The sequence below is a fragment of the Gekko japonicus genome, unplaced genomic scaffold, assembly GCF_001447785.1.
Source record: "Gekko japonicus isolate JY-2015 unplaced genomic scaffold, Gekko_japonicus_V1.1 scaffold424, whole genome shotgun sequence".
Lineage (NCBI taxonomy): Eukaryota > Metazoa > Chordata > Lepidosauria > Squamata > Gekkonidae > Gekko > Gekko japonicus.
The window spans coordinates 382,091-404,301 of record NW_015165247.1 but is presented as its reverse complement, the minus strand read 5'-3'; the positions used below and the strand labels follow the sequence as shown (position 1 = coordinate 404,301).

The 22,211-nt window shown below is 50.8% G+C and overlaps 1 protein-coding gene across 1 annotated transcript in view; it reads left to right on the top strand.

Moving 5' to 3' along the window:
• Positions 1 to 22,211, top strand: part of ADAMTSL4 (ADAMTS like 4) — a 50,238-nt gene that overhangs the window by 17,320 nt on the left and 10,707 nt on the right. The window contains exons 3-9 of the mRNA XM_015410096.1: positions 5,473 to 5,609; positions 7,150 to 7,354; positions 11,319 to 11,491; positions 14,026 to 14,131; positions 18,548 to 18,913; positions 20,204 to 20,333; positions 21,982 to 22,186. Coding sequence (XP_015265582.1) covers positions 5,473 to 5,609; positions 7,150 to 7,354; positions 11,319 to 11,491; positions 14,026 to 14,131; positions 18,548 to 18,913; positions 20,204 to 20,333; positions 21,982 to 22,186 — 1,322 coding nt within the window. The remainder of the gene's footprint in view (positions 1 to 5,472; positions 5,610 to 7,149; positions 7,355 to 11,318; positions 11,492 to 14,025; positions 14,132 to 18,547; positions 18,914 to 20,203; positions 20,334 to 21,981; positions 22,187 to 22,211) is intronic.

Sequence of the window (22,211 nt, the reverse complement as noted above, 5' to 3'; positions counted from 1 at the left end):
ACACTCACTCAGCTTAGAGGGAACGCTGCTGGCCACCCTTTCCAGTGCCCTGATGTCTGTGAAATTATGATGGGCAGGAGGGCGACTCCTGAGCATGTCGAGAGTGTCTTTCCGCCGTCTATAAATATGGATCAAGGTGGGCAGCCCTGTCGGTCTGAAGCAATAAAGCAAAGTGTGCGCAGGGAAGCTCACAGCTTGAATAAAACCATGTTGGCCTTAAAGGTGCCGCTGGACTCTTAACTTTGTTCTTTCCGCCATCCAGGGCTCTTTTTGTAGAAAAAGCCCAGCAGGAACTCATTAGCATAATAGGCCACACCCAACAGCAGGAACTCATTAGCCTATTGGGCCACACCCCTGACAGCACAGCTCATTAGCACATTAGGCCGCACCCCCATGTTACCAGAAGTGTGGTCATCCAGCCACACCCACCTTTGGCTTCTTATTCTGTTTACCTTGTTTGTTTTCCAAACCCAGGGCTTTTTGTTTGTAGCAGGAACTCCTTTGCATGTTAGGCCACACACCCCTAATGTAGCCAATCCTAATGAGTTTCTGCTGTTGGGTGTGGCCGTTCCTGTGCATTCCTGCCCAAAAATAGCCCTGCCACCATCTGTAAGAGACCAGAATGAAACCCACTTCCACGCTCCTCTAGGTTCAGGGGCAGGTCTGATAGTCTGACGGTGAGGCCTGCACCTCTCTTCGATGGCTTAATCCTTCGGCCCTGGGGCTAAGACGTCATTTAACCTTTACACCCTTCCTTTTTCCCAGCTAGCGGGGTGAAATTTTCATGTGTAATTTTATCAGGCCTCTGCCGGAGCTCTGCTCTGGAACCTGTTTCCCATTCTTGGGGGGGGGGGGAGAACTGTATGTCCTTGTGATAACAACAGTAGCTGTGAGCATGTGCAGAGTGTTTTCTGCACTGCAGAATATCTGCAAGCAGTTTACCCAGTCTGAGATCAGGGAGGGAGCAGAATGCTTTCAGAATGACTTCTAGGAATGCTTGAGCACCCAAACCTATCTCTTTGGAACAAATTTAGAAGAAGAAGAGATTGGATTTATACCCCGCCCTTCACTCAGAGTCTCAGAGCAGCTTACAAACTCCTTTCCCTTCCCCTCCCCAGAACAGACACCCTGTGAGGTAGGTGGGGCCGAGAGAGCTCTGACAGAAACTGCTCTTTTTCAAGGACAGCTCTGACAGAACTATGGTTTGCCCAAGGTCATCCAGCAGCTGCGAGTGGAGGAGTGGGGGAATCAAACCCGGTTCTCCCAGATTAGAGTCCGCGCACTTAACCATGACACCAAATTTAAAGTCCGGGGGCACCTTTAAGACCAACAAAGTTTTATTCAAGGTATGAGCTTTCATGAGGAAAGGCTGAAAGAGTTGGGTCTGTTTAGCCTGGGAAAGAGAAGGCTTAGAGGGGACATGATTGCAGTCTTCAAGTATTGGAGGGGCTGTCACGTAGAAGATGGAGTGGATCCATTCTCTCTTGCTCTGGATTGCAAGACTAGATCTAATGGGTGGGAATGACAAGGGAGTCGATATACTGTCTAAATATCAGGAGAAGCTTCCTGACTGTAAGGGTGGTCGAGCAGTGGAACAGACTGCCTGGGGAGGTGGTGGATGCTCCTTCGCTGGGCGTTTTCAAGTGGAGGCTGGACGACCCTCTTTCGGGTATGTTGTAGGGCTCTCTTTCGGCTGTGCTCCTGCAGAGTGCAGGGGGCTGGACTAGATGACCTGCAAGGCCCCTTCCAACTCTAACTTTCTGTGATTCTATGTTCAAATACTTTTTCAAATACGTTGGAACGGTAGGTAAGGTTCAAACTTATGGACGGGCTGAGCAGCAAATTAAATAAATAAAACTTTGCTGGTTTTAAAAGGTGCCGCTCGGCTCGAAATTTGTTCTGCTGCTTCCGACCCACACTGCTGACCCCCCTGGCAACGTTCCCTCTAAGCTGCAGAGTCTTGTGAGCAAAAATCCTACTTTGTGAGCTCCTGGCATTAAAGATGTGAGTGAGTGATTTGGCTGCTGCATCAGTTAGTTTGCTCTGGAGCCCCATCCTTCCCGAGCGGAGACAAAAATGTGTGAGCCGGAGGCTAAAAAACTGTGAGCTAGCTCACACTAACTCAGCTAAGAGGGAACACTGCCCCCTGGATCTGTCTTTTTGGAAAGCGCACTTCTGGGCCCGATCCTTTTGCAACTCGTTGCCTCTGAGAAGGAAAAGACGATGCCCCGAAGAACGAGAGAGCTTCTCCCCAGCTGAAAGTCTTGTAAATGAGTGAGAGCAATGGTGGTGGTGGTGGGTTTCCCCAGAGAAACGGCGCTGAGCCCGTCTCTTGCTCTTCCCCCTCCGCCTGCTCTCTTTATTTATATCCGCCGCCAATGTTTATGTTTTCAGCGCAAAGGGGGGCACGGGGGAGAGTCGTAGCACAAGACCCCTCTTTGTGTTTCTCTCCCTCGGCGGCCTCGTTGGGTGTGCGCTCCGGGGACGGGGTTAGCCGCTTAGCCATGCTAGGCGGCTGAGCCAGAGGACTGCACGCTGCGCGGAGAAGGCCAAAAACCTCCAACCCCCCCCCCCCCCCCCCCGCTTCCCATCTTCTGCCGGCAGCTTCTTTTAAAATAAACTCTGGAAAATGTGAAAACATCTTGGCTGCTAAAGGCCGTTCCGCGTCCCAGAAGGTTAGTTTCTGCTGGGTGGAGAAGGAAAGCACAGCCTTAACCCTTTCTTGGGCTGCATCTGGAGATCGGGGGGTGGGGTGGGGGGCTTACGACAGGCCGGATTCAAGCTTCTAGCATTCTTTAAGAACATAAGAGAAGCCAATGTTGGATCAGGCCAATGGCCCATCCAGTCCAAGCACGCGATATTCAACATCCCTACACCCAGGGGTCATTTCCTGCAGGAGCGCACAGGAGCGGAGCTCCGGCAGTAAAGAGCCCATGGGGCAGGCACATGCAACAAGCCCCGCCCCCTGCTCCCAGCAGCCCTCAGTCAGAGCAAGAAGCAGCCTGGTAAGTTGCAGAGCCCCCCCCGGCCCCCCGGCCCAAAACAGTCCAGTGGCACCTTTAAGACCAAGTTTTATTCCGGTACAAGCTCTCCCTCCTCTGCGAGGACAGATCTGCACGTCCCCCCTCCCCGCCAATAGCTAGCAATCCAAAACAGTCCAGTAGAGCCTGAGGGGTGGGTGTTGCCTTTGACACTTCCGGTGATGTCAGGGGGTGTGGCACATGCAAATGAGTTATGCTAATGAGTTATGCTAATGAGCTCCTGCACCTCTTTTTCTATGAAATGACCCCTGCCTACACCCCATTAGACCATCCTGCCTTGGCCTACTCTCACCACGTTCTTTTCTTGCACTCTGTGCTTCATTTCCTTTGCTCCTGCAGAGTGCAGGGGGTCGGACTAGATGACCTGCAAGGTCCCTTCCAACTCTTAACATTCTATGATTCTATTATTCTTTTGTTCTCTTCTTGTTGTGCCTGGAAACCGCTTCCCCTCCTACATTTATCGAGTCCCTTCTCAGGCCTGGACATTGAAGGACATGTTGGAAGATCGTACTCGGGGGGGGGGGAGATGTGGTTCGTGTATTCTGCTAAGCCCTAACAGCTGTTTATGAATTAAATCTGGACTTTGAGAAAGAAATAATTCGTTAACAGCTGTTTGCGGATTAAATGTGCACAAAATAATTTGTTAACAGCTGTTTGTGAATTAAATCTGGACTTTGAAAAAGAGATAATTTGTTGGCCGTCTCTATATCTGGTGGGAGGGAGTTCCACAGGTCAGCTGCTCATGATGCAGGATAAAAGGAGAAGAAAAGAAGATAACGGATTTTGGACTGTGGAAGGAGAAAGGAAGAGAGTCCCAGGCACAGATCTCAAGTATAAGCAGGGGGGACAGCAACGGGGCTCATTTGTTAAAAGGGAGAGCAGAGGTGGAGCATTGTGGTTAAGCCCTTGAGCGAGTTTTAGTTCCACTTTATCATCCTGCCTAACTCTGTGAGTCATTTTGGGCCCGCCAACAAGCCACCTCTCTTCTAAGTCACAAATGCTTCCCAGCCTGCTTGCCTGGAGTGACCATGTTTGCCCCTGTGTGAGTTCCTGTTCAAAGTCCTGCTCCCGGGCATTTCTGTGACTTTTCCCTGTTGCAGAAGTTGTGTTACCCAAATAGGCGGACTCCTAATTAGTTGGGGGGATTAGCTTAAAGGAGACAGAATGAGAGGATTTTTCCCTTTAAGAGAACTCTCAAATAAACCTGGCAGAAGTTTAACTGGAAATGAATTAAAAGAGAACAAAAGGATAAAACACAATGAAAACACACACAAGCTAGCTAAGAGAAAACCAGGGAGGAGCGGGAATCGTTTGAGGGAAGGGTGATAATTACCGAAATCTTGTAGAGGTCCAGGAAGCAGCAGCAAAACAGCCAGTGTTTCACGAAGAGAAGAGAACACACGGAGTGTGGGTGTGGCCAAGAAAACACACACACACTGCACTGGTGGCTACGGACTCTAGATACAGGGCAAAATGCTCCCTGGGGCAAGGTGACGTTTGTTGTTGTTGTTCAGTCGCACAGTCGAGTCCGACTCTGTGACCTCATGGACCAGATCATGCCAGGCCTTCCTGTCTTCCGCCGTCCTCCAAGCTGACGTATTCGCCCCCAAAACAATAACTTGATGGGTTTTAAAGAGGTGCAGAGTGACTTGGGAGTAGCCTAATGGGTTTTTCTGAGGTGGACTACAGGTGCAAATGGGGCTTGGGGACCTTGTAAGTACCAGATGGGAAAAGCTACCAGGTGGCTCAAGTGGTTAAGATGCTGAACTGCAGGCTGCGGAAGGTCGGTCGTTCAGCAGTTGGAGACCCGAGTGTGCCGCATGACGGAGTGAGCTCCCATCTCTAGTTCCAGCTCCTGCCAACCTAGCAGTTCGAAAGCAAGAAACTGCAAGTAGATAAATAGGTATCACTTCGGTGGGAAGGGAACAGCATTCCGTGCGCCTTGGTGTTTAGTCATGCCGGCCACATGACCACGGAAATGTCTTCGGACAGCGCTGGCTCTTTGGCTTTGAAACGGAGATGAGCACCGCAACCCTAGAGTCGGATTCGACTGGCTTTCGAGCAAGGGAACCTTTACCTTTACCTAATTAGGGTAAATGGGTGTAGAGCAGTGAGGTTGGGTGTTGATGAGATTAGTTCAAGGTGAGTCAACAGCTTCTTGGGAGACCCGTTGTCTTAAACTATGTGTCTCTCCAGGGTGGGGAGGAGCTCGTGTTCTTGCTCACACTTCTAAACGACATCTCCAGACTTGTCTCTCTGGCTGGCATCCATTTAGTGTCATTTGGGGCCAGGCAGTGTCTTGCCCTTATGATATTCGAGGTGATGTATCAGGAAGGGTGTTCATGGTTCTCTAGCTATGAACTGCCCCTCAGCGAGGGAAGGGGTCTGACCGCTAAGCGCTGATGCCTGTTTCTCCTGTGTTGCCTTGCAGTGCGGGGCGCCCAGCGCTGTGAGTTGAACTGCCGCCCCATTGGGTACCGTTTCTACGTGCGGCATACGGAGAAGGTGCAGGACGGGACACCGTGCGAGGCCGGCTCCTCCGACATCTGCGTCGCTGGGCAGTGCCTGGTGAGTTGCTCGGGGCCTTGGCGGCTGGGACGCTGTCAGGTCTCAAGGAGGCATGGGAGGACCGTTTGAGAAACGCCAGTGGGAAGGAGAGGACTATGTTATTTTTTTTTAAATAATTTTTATTTTGAACTTTTCGAAGGGATACAGAATAAAGAAAAGAGGTAAAGGGAAAGAATAAAAGGTAAAATGGCCAAAACATAGTATAAAGGGCATTTTTTGCAAATATAAAGGACAGTCCTTGATTCAAATACTTGAATTGTTAGGGAAATTATATAACATTATAACTTTAAAAAATCGCTATAACAACCTTGGCGGCTGGGACGCTGTCAGGTCTCAAGGAGGCCTGGGAGGACAGTTTGAGAAACGCTAGTGGAAAGGAGAGAAATATGTTGTTATTATTTTTTAAATAATTTTTATTTTAAACTTTTCGAAGGGATACAGAATAAAGAAAAGAGGTAAAGGAAAAGAATAAAAGGTAAAATAGCCAAAACGTAGTATAAAGGGCATTTTTTGCAAATATAAACCAGGGCTCTTTTTGTAGAAAAAGCGCAGCAGGAACCCATTAGCATAATAGGCCACACCCAGCACCAGAAACTCATTAGCATATTAGGCCACACCCCTGACAGCGACTCATTAGCATATTAGGCCACACCCACATGTTGCCAGAAGTGTGGTTATCCAGCCACACCCACCTTTTGCTTGTTATTCTGTTTACCTTGTTTGTTGTCAAAACCCAGGGCCTTTTTTTGTAGCAGGAGCTCCTTTGCATGTTAGGCCACACACCCCTAATGCAGCCAATCCTAATGAGTTTCTGCTGTTGGGTGTGGCCTATTGTGCTAACGAGTTCCTGCTGGGCGTGGCCAACTTGGGAGCCAGCCGGAACTCCGTTCCTGTGCCCTGTAAAGAACAATCCTTGATTCAAATACTTGAATTGTTAGGGAAATTATATAACATTATAACTTTAAAAAACTGCTATAACAACCTACTTAATATTCTACCATTTTCTCATAATATATTACGATTTTATCCTATCTTATCGATCTTATCAGTTAAACGATAAACCATGAATAACCTCATCAAAATTTGTGTATCATTTTAAGATCGCAGTTTGTTGTGATAATACTGATCTTACAAAAGAAAACATCTTTAGTATTTCATACTGAAACTGTCATATAATATGAACCATCCAACTGCAGAACTACAAAGATTGGTTATTGTAAACATGGAAAACTCGCCAGTTATTTTCAAATTCATCTTATTTATTTATTTATTTATTTCATTAGACTTATATCCCGCCCTTTTGAGCTCTGATTAATGAAGTTTGTCAGTTTTGCCATAACTGCATACTCTTGCATTTTATCTATCCAGTTCTCAAGAGCGGGACAATCTTCAATTTCCCACTTTGCTGCAATGACTACTCTTGCTGTGGGTGGGGGGACGGGGGCAAAATGGAGACCATCTCCTTTCTCCACACCACGCGTATTGCTCAGGCAGCCCGGTTCACCTCCCCTCGCTCGTTTCTCTCCTCTTTTCCCCTCAGACGCCCGGCTGTGATGGGGTTCTGGGTTCGAACCGCACGCAGGACAGCTGTGGGGTTTGTGGGGGCGACCACACCACTTGCAAGCTGGTGGTCGGCAACTTCAGCGACACGGACGTGCCCATCGGGTACCACCGCATCTTGGAGATCCCAGCGGGGGCCACCCGGATCCAGGTCAAGGAGATGACTCGCAGCCCCAACTATCTGGGTACGGACTGGGGTGTGTGTGTGTGTTGTGCACGCATGTGTACGAGAGAGGAAGTGCAGAAGAGAGCCTTCCTGTGTTTTATCCACAACTACTGGTTTAGTGTGGTTATACAGGGTAGCTGTGTTGGTCTCTAGCTCGTCTGGTGGGCACAGGAGAGAGGGCGTTTTCAGTGGTGTTTCTCTTTAGCTTGGAGAAATGACGTCTGAGAGGTGACATGATTGAGGTTTATAAGATTATGCATGGGATAGAGCAGGTAGAGAAAGAGGTACTTTTCTCCCTTTCTCACAAGACAAGCACTCGTGGGCACTCAATGAAATTGCTGAGCAGTCGAGTTAAAACGGATAAAAGGAAGTCCTTCTTCACCCAAAGAGTGATTAACACGTAGAATTCACTGCCACAGGAAGTGGTGGCGGCTACAAGCTGTGTTCCCTCCAAGCTGAGTTAGTGTGAGCTAGCTCACAGTTTTTTAGCCTCCGGCTCAAACATTTTTTGTCTTAGCTCAGGCAGGATGGCTCCATAGCAGACTAATTTATGCAGCAACCAAATTGCTCGCTCACAACTTTAATGCCAGTAGCTCACAAAGAAGAATTCTTGCTCACAAGACTCCACAGCTTAGAGGGAACATTGGCTACAAGCATGGATGACTTCAAGAGGGAACTGGATAAGCATATGGAACAGAGGTCCATCAGTGGCTAGGGACTCTGGATCTGGGGCAAGGGATGCCTTGTATTCTTGGTGCTGGGAGGGGGGGGCAACAGTGGGAGGGCTTCTAGTGTTGTCCTGGCCCCACTGGTGGACCTCCTGATGGCACCTGGTATTTTTGGCCACTGTGTGACACCGAGTGTTGGACTGGATGGGCCATTGGCCTGATCCAACACTGGCTTCTCTTATGTTCTTAAGACGGGATTGGATGCCACAAGGCATAGATAGGAACTCTCGGTCTGGGGCAAGGGATGCTCTGTCTTCTTGGTGCTTGGGGGGGGGCAACAGTGGGAGGGCTTCTAGTGTCCTGGCCCCACTGCTGGACCTCCTGATGGTACCTGGTATTTCTGGCCACTGTGTGACCCAGAGCATTGGACTGGATGGGCCATTGGCCTGATCCAACATGGGCTTCTCTTATATCCTTATGTTAAGAGCTGAGGTCCATCAGCCACATGGTATGGATAGGAACTCTCGGTCTGGGGCAAGGGATGCTCTGTGTTCTTGGTGCCGGGGGTGGGGTCAACAGTGGGAGGTCTTCTGGAGTTCTGGCCCCACTGCTGGACCTCCTGATGGCACCTGGTATTTCTGGCCACTGTGTGACCCAGAGCATTGGACTGGATGGGCCATTGGCCTGATCCAACACTGGCTTCTCTTATGTTCACAATCGTGGAACCACCTCCCCAGGGAGGTGTGTCTAGCGTCTTACCCTCAATCTTCAGGGGGCAGCTGAAGACAGTTTTATTTAGGAATGCATTTGACTTAAACGTAGTGGGTTGTTTGTTTTTTTAAACTGGCAGGCCTAACTGCGGTCTTTTGTTTGTTTTCTTAATCATTGTTGTTTTATTCACATTGCAAGCTGCCTGGAGTTCCACAAGGTAGGAAGGTGGCTGAAAAATATTTTAAATTAATAAATTAAATAAATATCCCTCCAGAGGAGGGCTTCTCAGGGTACGTGGCAGGACCCCTCTTGGCCGGGAGGCAAAACCGCTTGGAGAGGCCCTGAACGTCAAGAGAGAGAGAGAGAGAGGCTCCCAAGGCAGGCAGAGCGTTCTGCACGGGTTGGGGGGGGCACATTGCTGTGTGTGTTTGCGCGTGTTTGCGCGCATGCATACATGGCTTAAGATGAACCAGGATTGGGACTCGCAGCGTTCTCTCTTAAACTGAGTCAGTGTGAGCTAGCTCTCAGTTTTTTAGCCTCCAGCTCACAGATTTTTGTCTTAGCCCAGGGAGGATGACTCCAGAGCAAGCTAATTGATGCAGTAGCCAAATCACTCGCTCACAACTCTAATGCCAGCAGCTCACAAAGTAGAAATTTTGCTCACAAGACTCCACAGCTTAGAGGGGAACATTGATGGGGAGGGGCTGGGGCTGAGTAGAAGAGCCTCTGCTTTGCATGCTGAAGGCCTCAGGTTTATTTTTATTTATTTATTTGGACTTGTATCCCGCCCTCCCTGCAATACAATCAATTCAATTAAAACGACTTAAAACAACAGTGTAAAATAGCACAGTTCCTAAAATACTGTGTCAATCCTGATCAGATGTCTTAGCGATTAAGATGGAGTTAAGAATCCAGGAGCTGCGGTGGCTCAAGTGGTTAAGACGCTGAACTGCAGGCTGCGGAAGGTCGTTCAGCAGTTGGAGACCCGAGTGTGCCGCATGACGGAGTGAGCTCCCGTCTCTAGTTCCAGCTCCTGCCAACCTAGCAGTTCGAAAGCAAGAAACTGCAAGTAGATAAATAGGTACCACTTCGGTGGGAAGGTAACAGCGTTCCGTGCGCCTTAGTGTTTAGTCATGCCGGCCACATGACCACGGAAACGTCTTCGGACAGCGCTAGCTCTTTGGCTTTGAAACGGAGATGAGCACCGCAACCCTAGAGTCGGACTCGACTGGCTTTCGAGCAAGGGAACCTTTACCTTTAAGAATCCATGCCACTGACGGTGGGCCGGCCAGAGGGAATTGTAATGGTAATAAATCCTGCAGGACCCTGATCTCATCCCGCCAGGTGGGGGCCAGGGCTAAAAAGGCCCTGGGGGGCTGGGGACTACTAAGAGATGTTGACTTGTAGATCTCAGGGTTCATATGGGGAGAGGTGGTCCTGAAGGTGTGCTGCCCCCTGGCCGTATAGGGCTTTGAAGGTTCAATCCCCGGCATTTCCAGTTAAAAGAAACAAGGAGCAGAGGATGTGAAAGACCTCCACCTGAGATCCTGGAGTGTAGGCCTTAGAGCCAGTTTGGTGTGGTGGTGAAGTGCGCGGACTCTAATCTGGGAGAACCGGGTTTGATTCCCCACTCCTCCACTTGCACCTGGCTGGATGGCCTTGGGAAAGCCGTAGTTCTGACAAGAGCTGTCCTTGAAAAAGAGCCGTTTCTGCCAGATCTCTCTCAGCCCCACCTACTTCACAGGGTGTCTGTTGTCTAATCTTGGAGAACCGAGTTTGATTCCCCACTCCTCCACTTGCACCTGCTGGATGACCTTGGGCAAGGCATAGTTCTGAGAAGAGCTGTCCTTGAAAAAGAGCAGTGTCTGTCAAGAGCTCTCTCAGCCCCACCTACCTCACCGGGTGTCTGTTGTTCCTTCCTTCCTTCCTTCCTTCCTTCCTTCCTTCCTTCCTTCCTTCCTTCCTTCCTTCCTTCCTTCCTGAGCCAGTTTGGTGTCGTGGTTAAGTGCGCAGACTCTAATCTGGGAGAACCAGGTTTGATTCCCCACTCCTCCACTTTCACCTGGCTGGATGACCTTGGGAAAGCCATAGTTCTGACAAGAGCTGTCCTTGAAAAAGGGCCGTTTCTGTCAGAGCTCTCTCAGCCCCACCGACCTCACAGGGTGTCTGTTGTGGGGAGGGAAAGGGAAAGGAGTTTGCAAGCCGCTCTGAGACACCTTTGGGTAGTGAAGGGCGGGGGATAAACCCAATCTCTTCTCTTCTTCTTCTTCCTGACCTTGATGGACAGATGATAGACAGGTGCTCAGAGGCCGAGCATTTATTTATTTATTTTATGAAATTTATACCCTGCCCTCCTCGTGAGCAGGCTCAGGGCGGATTACATTGGTTGGTCCGCAAGTGAGCATCTGCTATGCATGCAGAAGGTCCTGGGTTCAATCCCCCAGCCTCTCCAGTTAAAAGGATCAGGCCACAGGGGATGTCAAAGACTCCTGCCCCGAAGAGCAGCTGCCAGTCTGAGTAGACAATACTGACCTTGATGGACCGATGGAAGTCTGCTTCATGTCCATTCAGCCCTGGCTTTTCCTTCTTACACCCCCTTCCCAGCCCTTCGGATCCGCAGCGGGAAATCCATCATCAATGGAAACTGGGCTGTGAACCCTCCCGGGCGCTACGAGGCGGCGGGCACCGTCTTTGTGTACAGCCGGCCTGAGAGCGACAGGCACGAGGGAGAGTCGCTGACGGCAGAGGGACCGACCACAGAACCCATAGATGTGTATGTGAGTACACAAGCCAAGGGGGGGACAATGCGAGGCCTGAGCCGGCACTCTGCGCGTGCTGCGTGTCTGGAATCGTCCTGGGCACTGTGGCTCAGTGGCAGAGCATCTGATTGGTACGCAGAAGGGTCCCAGGTTCAATCCCCAGTAGCATCTCCAGTTAAAAAGGACCAGGCAGGAGGTGATGGGAAAGACCTCCGCCTGAGACCCTGGAGGGCTATAAAGAGGGGCTGTGGCTCAGGGGCAGAGCCTCTGCCTGGCATGCAGGAGGTCCCAGGTTCAATCCCCGGCATCTCCAGTTAAAAGGACCAGGCAGGAGGTGATGGGAAAGACCTCCGCCTGAGACCCTGGAGAGCTGTACAGAGGGGCTGTGGCTCAGTGGTGGAGCCTCTGCTTGGCATGCAGGAGGTCCCAGGTTCAATCCCCGGCATCTCCAGCTAAAAAGGACCAGGCAGGAGGTGATGGGAAAGACCTCCACCTGAGACCCTGGAGAGCTGTAAAGATGGGCTGTGGCTCAGTGGCTCAGTGGGAGAGCCTTTGCCTGGCATGCAGAAGGTCCCACGTTCAATCCCTGGCAGCATCTCCAGTTAAAATGTTTGGCAGTAGGTGTTGTGAAAGACCTCCACCTGAGACCCTGGAGAGCTGTAAAGAGGGACTGTGGCTCAGTGGAAGAGCCTCTGCTTTGCATGTAGGAGGTCCCAGATTTGGTCCCCGGCATCTTCAGTTAAAAAGGACCAGGCAGGAGGTGATGGGAAAGACCTCGGCCTGGAGCAGCTGCCAGTCTGAGTGGACAATACTGACTTTGATGGACCCCGAGGGTCTGATTCAGTGCAAGGAAACTACATGTGTGTTCATGTGTCTTCAGCATCCTGGAAAATTTCACCTTTAATTTGAAAAGAAACACCCCCAGTGTTTAGGATTCTCAATATTGCAATGCTAGTTGAGAGCCGGTTTGGTGTAGTGGTTAAGTGCGCAGACTCTAACCTGGGAGGACCGGGTTTGATTCCCCACTCCTCCACTTGCACCTGGCTGGATGACCTTGGGCAAGCCATAGTTCTGACAAGAGCTGTCCTTGAAAAAGAGCCATTTCTGTCAAGAGCTCTCTCAGCCCCACCTGCCTCACAGGATGTCTGGTGGGGGGAGGGGAAGAGGAAGGAGTTTGTAAGCCGCTCTGAGACTACCTTTGGGTAGTGAAGGGCAGGGCATAAACCCAATCTCTTCTCCTCTTCTTCTTCTTCTTGAACGTCTGTGAGCGGTACTTAAGGAGGATGGAGGAAAAACCACATTTCCAGCAGTCGGCAAAAGGAGCTGTTCTTGGATGTGCTTTTCCGGATGGGCCCCGCTGGTGGACCTCCTGATGGCACCTGGTTTTTTGGCCCCTTTGTGACACAGAGTGTTGGACTGGATGGGCCTTTGGCTTGATCCAACATTGGCTTCTCTTATGTTCTTATGTTCCTATGTAATGCCAGTGGCTCACCAAGTAGCATTTTTGCTCACAAGCCTCTCCACAGCTCAGGGGGAGCATTGTAACCAGTGTTCCCTCTAAGCTGGGTCTGTGTGAGGTAGCTCACGGTTTTTTTTAGCCTTCGGCTCACCCATTTTCTGTCTCGGCTCAGGAAGGAGGGCTCCAGAGCCAACGAATGGATGCATTTGTCAAATGGCTCGCTCACAGCTTTAATGCTTCTTGTCTTCTTGGTGCTTGGGGGGAGCAACAGTGGGGGGGCTTCTAGTGTCCTGGCCCCGCTGCTGGACCTCCTGATGGCACCTGGTATTTTTTGGACACTGTGTGACACAGCGTGTTGGACTGGATGGGCCTTTGGCCTGATCCAACATTGGCTTCTCTCATGTTCTTATGTTAAGAGCAGCGGTCCATCAGTGACCATTAGCCACAAGGTATGGATAGGAACTCTCATTCTGGGGCAAGGGATGCTCTGTATTCTTGGCGCTTGGGGGGGTCAACAGTGGGAGGGCTTCTAATGTCCTGGCCCCACTGCTGGACCTCCTGATGGCACTGGTATTTCTGGCCACTGTGTGGCACAGAGTGTTGGACTGGATGGGCCTTTGGCCTGATCCAACATTGGCGTCTCTTATGTTCTTATGTTATGTGCATGTGAGCCACCCTGAGCCTTTGGGAGGGCGGGATATAAATCAAACAAACAAATAAATAAGTCCGGTCCTTCCAAACAAGTTCCTTCGCTTGGTAAAGAGAAGGCAGCTTTCCGTGGGGTAGCTCACGTGTGATCCAGGCAGGGTACCGTCAGTACTGGGGAGGGCGACGGAAACCAAGAATGGGAGGGGCTTGTGTGTGGGTTCAGTGGACGGAGCCTCAGAGATAGGAGGGGCTTCTCGTTTGCCTTGGAAGGAGACCGGTCATGGAGGGAGACGGAGCCCTTTCCTCATTGGGAAGCAGAGAGTTACTCAGGAAGGGTCTGTCTGCGCTGGAAGAGGGAAGGGAATTGAAACGCACAATGTGTATTATTTCCTCCTCCTATGGCTGACGTTCCGAACTCACTGGCTGTCGGCACCTTCCTCCCCAGATGATCTTCCAGCAAGATAACCCTGGTGTCTCCTACCAATTCTTCGTGGCCTTGGACCGGCCAGAGAGCTCTGCTGCCGACGTCCACAGCCCTCGTCAGGGGTTCGGTGAGGAATCGCTCCCTATGAATGTGTTGCGGAGTTTCTGAGTCCACAGTTCAAATCCCAAACCTGGGAAGTGATGACACCTTGTGCAGTTGGGCCAATAGTGATTTGGTGTCCGTGATAAATTGTTTCGGGCTGCAGACCCTGAAATTTCATTTCCTGCTTCCCAGAGCAGAGAAAAGCAGAATTCTTGGGCTTAAGAACATCAGATGAGCCCTGCTGGGTCAGACCAGTGAGGGTCCATCCAGTCCAGCCTCCTGTCTCACATAGGGGCCTCAACCAGTTCCTCTGGAGGGCCAACAACAGGGCAGAGAGGCCGAGGCCTTCCCCTGAGAAGAACACCAGCCCTGCTGGGCCAGACCAGTGAGGGTCCATCCAGTCCAGCCTCCTGTCTCACACAGGGGCCAACCAGTTCCTCTGGAGGGCCAACAACAGGGCAGAGAGGCCGAGGCCTTCCCCTGAGAAGGACATCAGAAGAGCCCTGCTGGGTCAGACCAGGGAGGGTCCATCTAGTCCAGCCTCCTGTCTCACACAGGGGCCAACCAGGTCCTCTGGAGGGCCAACAACGGCACAGAGACCGAGGCCTTCCCCTGAGAAGAACATCAGAAGAGCCCTGCTGGGTCAGACCAGGGAGGGTCCACCTAGTCCAGCCTCCTGTCTCACACAGGGGCCAGCCAGTTCCTCTGGAGGGCCAGCAACAGGGCAGAGAGGCCGAGGCCTTCCCCTGTTGTTGCCTCCTGGCGCTGGGATTCAGAGGTTGACTGCCTCTGAACATGGAGGTTCCCTTTAGACACCATGGCTAGCAGCTGATAGACCTCTCCTCCTTGAATCTGTCTAATCCCCGTTTAAAGCTGTCTGTGTCTGTGACTTCCGACCTGGCTAGTCTGATCTCGGAAGCTAAGCAGTGTTGGTCCTGGTCAGTATTTGGACGGGAGACCAGCAAAGACGTTTGGGGTTGTTACGCAGTGGCAAGCAAATGGCAAACCACCTCTGAATGTCTCTTGACTTGAAAACCCCACGTGGTCACCGTCAGTCAGCTGTGACTTGAAGGGGGGGGGAGCCTGTGGCCATCACCAGTGTTCCCTCTAAGCTGAGTCAGTGTGAGCTAGCTCACAGTTTTTTAGCCTCCGGCTCACACATTTTTGTCTTAGCTCACGAAGGAGGGCCCCAGAGCAAACTAATTTTTGCAGCAGCCAAATCCCTCGCTCCCAACTTTAATGCCAGGAGCTCACATGGTAGAACATGAGAGCATAAGACAAGCCCATGTTGGTTCAGGCCAATGGCCCATCGAGTCTAACACTCTGTCACACAGTGGCCAAAAACACCAGGTGCCATCAGGAGGTCCAGCAGTGGGTCCAGGACACCAGAAGCCCTCCCACCGTTGCCCCCCTCCCCCCAAGCACCAAGAATACAGAGCATCACTTGCCCCAGTCCGAGAGTTCCTATCCATAAGTAAAGGTAAAGGTAAAGGTTCCCTTGCTCGAAAGCCAGTCGAATCCGACTCTAGGGTTGCGGTGCTCATCTCCGTTTCCAAGCCGAAGAGCCAACACTGTCCAAAGACATTTCCGTGGTCATGTGGTCAGCATGACTATTTATTTATTTTATTATTTATTTATTATCAAATTTATACCCTGACCTCCCTGCAAACACCAAGGTGCACGGAACCTTTCTACCGAAGTCGTACCTATTTACCTACTTGCAATTTCTTGCTTTCGAGCTGCTAGGTTGGCAGGATCCTATCCATACCTTGTGGCTAAGAGCCACTGATGGACCTCTGCTCCAGATGTTTATCCAGTTCCCTCTTGAAGCCATCCATGCTTGTAGCCGCCGCCACCTCCTGTGGCAGTGAATTCCATGTGGTTATGCCAATAAAGGTTATTGGAATTGGAATTCCATGTGTGAATCACTCTTTGGGTGAAGAAGGACTTCCTTTTACCTATTCTAACCCGACTGCTCAGCAATTTCATGGAGTGCCCACAAGAATTTTTGCTCACAAGACTCCGCAGCTTAGAGGGAGCATTGGATCACTACATACTCTGGCAGTGAATCCCACGTTTTAATCATTCTGGGGTCTCCGTGTGCGTCTGCAGCTCAAGTTTAAACCAGGTGCAAGGCCTATTTTTTGCTGTTTGATATTCTGTTCTTCCTTCCCGGAAATTTAATGAAAGCCAACGGGGTTATGGCGTGTGGGGAGATGGGTTTGGATCTCCACCCGGCCCCAAAGTTTGCGCTGGTTCCCAAGGTAATCACCCTCATAGGTTTGTTGCGAGGATATTATGGGGGAATAGCACCAGCGCCCCCTTGAGCTTCTGGAAGGAACAGCATGATACAAATCAAATCATTTGTCATTTTTAAAATTAAACCGAGGTGTGTGGCCGTGTTTGTCTGTAGCAGCAGGAAAGAGCACGAGTCCTGTAGCGGCTTAAAGGCGAACTAAATTTGTGGCCGGGGAGGAGCTTTTGTGAGTCGCAGACTCACAAAAGCTCCTCCCCGGCCACAAATTTAGTTCGCCTTTAAGCCGCTACGGGACTCGTGCTCTTTCATGCTGCTAAAAAATTAACATTTCCTTGGTGTCTTTGTTTTCTGAGGAGCTGCATTCGAGTACAGCAGCACCTTAGAGACCAACAATAATTTCAGGGTATGAGCTTTTGAGCGTCAGACGCCTGATGAACTAAGCGTTGACTCTCGAAAGCTTATTCTTCGACAATCGTGTTAGTCTCTTCAGATGCTTCTACACTCCAAGGTAGCTCTTCTTCTGCCGACCAACACGGCTGCTGTCCTGAAACTCTGTCTTCCAAGGGAGCGTGGGATACGTTAGTACAGATTCAAAGTCTTTTCTCACGACCGGTTCCCGGAATTTCCTAGGCCGTGAGCGGTCGGGTTAGAACGGATAAAAGGAAGTCCTTCTTCACCTAAAGAGCGATTAACACACGGAATTCACTGCCAGAGGAAGTGGTGGTGGCTACAAGCATGGACGGCTTCAAAAGGGAATTAGATAAGCATACGGAGCAGAGGTCCATCAGTGGCTATTAGCCACAAGGTATAGATAGGGACTCTCAGTCTGGGGCAAGGGATGCTCTGTCTTCTTGGTGCTTGGGGGGGGGGTCAACAGTGGGAGGGCTTCTGGTGTCCTGGCCCCACTGCTGGACCTCCTGATGGCCCCTGGTGTTTTTGGCCCTTGTGTGACACAGGGTGTTGGACTGGATGGGCCACTGGCCTGATCCAGCACTGGCGTCTCTTATGTTCTTATGTTCTTTTCTTTTTTTTTAACCTGTCCCAAAGGACAGAATTTTATTAAGATTTTAACACAAAATCACATACAAACATAAAATAAACACAGAAACATACACACATATGTCCCCAAGGACAGAATTTTATTAAGATTTTTAACACAAAATCACATACAAACATAAAATAAACACACAAACATACACACATAAATGGGGTTACATAATTTTTTCTTCTTTTTTTTTAACCAATCTTATGCTTATGCCTAAATAACATAGTTTTTTATTCTTGTGTACCGTGAACTTCAACCATCTAACAAATCTTTAAGGAATACATAGCTTCAGATCCAAAAAGGATCGAACTTTGTCAGGGAGACATTCCTTCCCTCGCCCGTGATATCTAAAATCCGCTAAACATTAGGAAGAACTTCCTGACGGTTAGAGCGGTTTCTCAGTGGAACAGGCTTCCTCGGGAGGAGATCCTTTGGAGATCTTCAGACAGAGGCTAGATGATCATATGACAGCAATGCGGATTGTGTAAATTTAGGCAGATTACGAGAAGGGAGGGCAGGAAGGGTTGCCTCAGTGCTTAGCTCTTGTGGCCCTTTCTTACACACCCAGGGTAATGCTGATCGCCACTTTGGGGTCAGGAAGCAGTTGTTCTCCAAGCCAGTTTGGCTGGAGATCCTGGGGGGTTTTTTTGGTGCAGTGGTTAAGTGTGCAGACTCTAATCTGGGAGAACCGGGTTTGATTCCCCACTCCTCCAGTAGAGCCAGTTTGGTGTAGTGGTGAAGTGTGCGGACTCTAATCTGGAAGAACCGGGTTTGATTCCCCACTCCTCCACTCGGAGCTGCTGGATGACCTTGGGCAAGCCATAGTTCTGTCAGAGCTGTCCTTGAAAGAGCAGTTCTCTTGAGAGCTCTCTCAGCCCCACGTACCTCAGAGGGTGTCTGTTGTGGGGAGGGGGAGGGAGACGAGTTTGTAAGCCGCTCTGTGACTCCTTTGGGTAGTGAAGGGTGGGGTATAAATACAATCTCTTCTTCTTGTTGTCATCTTCTGGGCATGGAACAGGAATCACTGGGTGTGTGTGGGGGGGGAGGTATTTGTGAATTTCCTGCATTGTGCAGGGGGTTGGACTAGATGACCCTGAAGCTCCCTTCCAGCTCTTATGATTCTACGTTTCCCTTTCCAGGTGCCCTCGCCATGGTATCTGCTGGCCACCCGATGGAGCCCTCCGCCTCCCACGTGCACCCGAGGCCGCTGCAGACACAGAACCTTGTCCCAGCTCGGCACCCCATCCCATCCAGCCAATCCGGAATGAGCCATGCCATAGTTCCGCCTCCGGTCTCATCCAGCCAATCCGGAAGGAGCCACGCCGTAGTTCCGCCTCCAGTCTCATCCAGCCAGTCCGGGAGGACCCCTGGAACTCTGCAGCGGAACGTCCGCGTCCCACCAATGCCTCCACCGCCACCTCCTCTCCAGCAGAACTCAGATTTGGCACGTGACTTCTACTGGAAACGAGTCGGCAACACCGAATGCTCAGCCACCTGCGGAAAGGGTGCGTCCAGGGGGTATTTAATGTTTTTATTTGTTATTTATTTAATTCATTTATACCCCACCTTCCCCCCTCATTGGCGGCCCAGAGCAGCTTCCGTCGTTCTCTTCTCTCCATCTTATCCTCACAACAACCCTGTGAGGTAGGTGAGGCTGAGAGAGTGTGAGTGGCTTGGGGGCACCCAGCCAGCTTCTATGGCAGAAGTGGAGATTCAAACCCAAGTCTCCCAGATACCAATCCAACACCCTTAACCCCTGCACCACACTGGCTCTCCCTTTTCCTTTTTGCTTAGAGGGCTTAGAATAAAGTTTGTAGCATGAAAATATACAGAGATGAATCCAGCCGCACGTTAGAGACCAACAAGATTTTGATGTTACGAATGGAAAGAGTTCTAAATGACCATGTTTGTTCCAGGGTAATTTGGAGAAAGTAAAAAAGAAGTTAAGCTGCAAAAAATTTGAAAATGGAACCAGAAGATAATTTGAAGAAAGTAAAAAAGAAGTTAAGATGTAAAATTTTGAAAAAAGTCAAAAAGAAGTTAAGCTGTATCAAGAAGAAGAAGAAGAAAAAGAGATTGGATTTATACCCCGCCCTTCACTACCCAAAGGTGTCTCAGAGAGGCTTACAAACTCCTTTCCCTTCCCCTCCCCACAACAGACACCCTGTGAGGTGGGTGGGGCTGAGAGAGCTCTGACAGAAACTGCTCCTTTTCAAGGACAGCTCTTATCAGAACTACGGCTTGCCCAAGGCCATCCAGCCAGGTGCAAAGTGGAGGAGTTTCTTCCCTGCAGCAGCCTTCCTTCTGACTCTGCCCTCTGGGAAGAAGAACAGCTTTTCCTGCTGCTCCAGATCTTTTATTCCAAGCCCTCCTCTTTTCTTATTGGTCAGTTTTGGCTCCAAAACCTCTCGGGGGCTTCTGGGAGTTGTAGGCCCAGCCTCACCTACTGCTAGCCAGGCTCCCTGGGCCTAGTAGGCCTCTGGTGGCACAGCCCAGATCATGACAGTTGCCATAAGTTGGAAGCAACTTGACGGCATTTCACACGCACAAAGAAATACTTTCTGGCTGTGTCGATCTACTTCGCACCTGTATCGTTATGGAAGCCTTAACAGGCCGTATGGGACAAATGGGCGCCTCTGAATGTGTTCATGTGTTTAGGACTGGCCAGATTTTATCCCTGAGGTGTCTTCTCGTTCTTTCTTCATCCATGAGGACTAGGGACTCGCTTTTGAAAAATCTGGGGCTTTCGAGATGCGGATTTCTATGGTTCTCAGCATTTGCTTCTTTCCACCCAGGTTCTTGGCAGTCGGTCTACCGCTGCACCTCCCGTGCTCTGCAAGAAGAGGTGGCGGAAGAGATGTGCCACCTCCTCCCCAAGCCGGCCGTGTCCGAGGAGGCTTGCAACACGGAGCCCTGCCCGGCCTAGTGAGTGCTCGGTCCCCCTCCGGCGGGTCTTCCTTGGGGCGGGGCCCCTCCCCCTGCTGGGTCCCAGCTTCTGCCAGAGATGGAGGGGAGGGCTGAAAGGGGAGGAGGGGGCAGGCTTGCCGGCTGTTTCTTCAGACCCTCCCACTGCGCCTTAAACAGGTGCTCGACCTGTGGCTGTGACCAGGTGATGGTGGTGGTCCCCGTGCTCGTATCATGGTCATGGTCATCCCACACCACAAGAACTCGTGGGCCCTCCATGAAATCAGTGAGCAGTAGGCTTAGAACAGGTACAGTGAAGTCCTTCTTCACCCCTAAGTGTCATTAGCACATGGAATTCACAGCTGCAGGAAGTGGTGGCAGCTACAAGCACGGACAGCTTCAAAAGGGAGTTAGATAAGCATCTGGAGCAGAGGTCCATCAGTGGCTCTTAGCCACAAGGTATAGATGGAACACTCTGTCTGGGGCAAGTGATGCTCTGTCTTCTTGGTGCTTGGGGGGCCACAGTGGGAGGGCTTCTGGAGTTCTGGCCCCGCAGGTGGACCTCCTGATGGCCCCTGGTCAGTGTTCCCTCTAAGCTGAGTTAGTGTGAGCTAGCTCACGGTTTTTTAGCCTTCGGCTCACAGACCTTTGTCCCTGCTCAGGAAGGAGGGCTCCAGAGCAAACTAATTTATGCAGTAGCCAAATTACTCGCTCACAGCTTTAATGTCAGGACATCACAGGTGCACAGCTGGGGAACTGCCCAAAAATCAGTTGGAAGCAATGCTCCCTCTGAGCTGTGGAGTCCTGTGAGCAAAAATTCTACTCTGTGAGTTACCGGCATCAAAGTTGTGAACGAGCGATTTGGCTACTGCGTAAATTAGTTTTGAAAAGTACTGAGACTTACTTAGTGAATTCAGCTCTCATACTTTATTCGGAGAAGAACAAGACAAAGTAGCTGACTCGCAGGCCGGCTTATATGCCCCAAGGAAAACACACCCACACACCCGTGAATAGTTGATTTACACTGATTAGATTATTCCTGGGGACCCTAGGTTCCCGATTGGCCGGGAACTAGGATCCGAGCTTCTATTGTGTTCGGGAGCGAAGCTCAGGTACCTCTCCTGACCACATGTGGAACCGGCCGAAACTAGATTGAGCACACGGCTAGGTCAGGACACAAGTTTGGAGCCACCTTTCCTGAACAAAGACAAGAATGGCTGAACCGAAGCCTGTTCCCGCTAAGCTGTGGAGTCTTGTGAGCAAAAATTCTACTTGGTGAGCGACTGGCATTAAAGTTGTGAGCAAGCGATTTGCCTGCTGCATAAATTAGCTTGCTCTGGAGCCCTCCTTCCTGAGTGGAGACAAAAATGTGTGAACCAGAGGCTAAAAAACTGTGAGCCAGCTCACACTAACTCAGCTTAGAGGGAACAGTGGCCGGAGGCTAAACAAACTGTGAGCTATCTCACACTAACCCAGCTTAGCGGGAACACTGGTCGGAAGGCTCTTGGAGTACCCCTGACCTGTGACCCTGATTGTGCTGGGGGACCGTGACCCACCCAAACCCAGATCCTGAGTCCAACTCCTGTTCTAAGACCGGCGAAGAGCACGTCCCGGATGGCGGCGCCCTGCTCAAAACTCCCTCTCCCTTTTGCCTCCTCGACTGCTCCAGCTGGGACGTGGGCGAGTGGTCGGCCTGCAGCAAGTCTTGCGGCCTGGGCAGCCAGCACCGCCAGGTCCTCTGCCGGCAGGTCTACGCCAACCGCACCACCATGGTGCACCCGCAACGGTGCGAGCAGCTGGAGAAGCCCAACGCCACGGCGGAGTGCCGGGTGCAAGTCTGCAGCCACTGGGAAATCCGCACCAACTGGAGCTGGGCAAGGAGTGGGGGGGGGAGTGGGG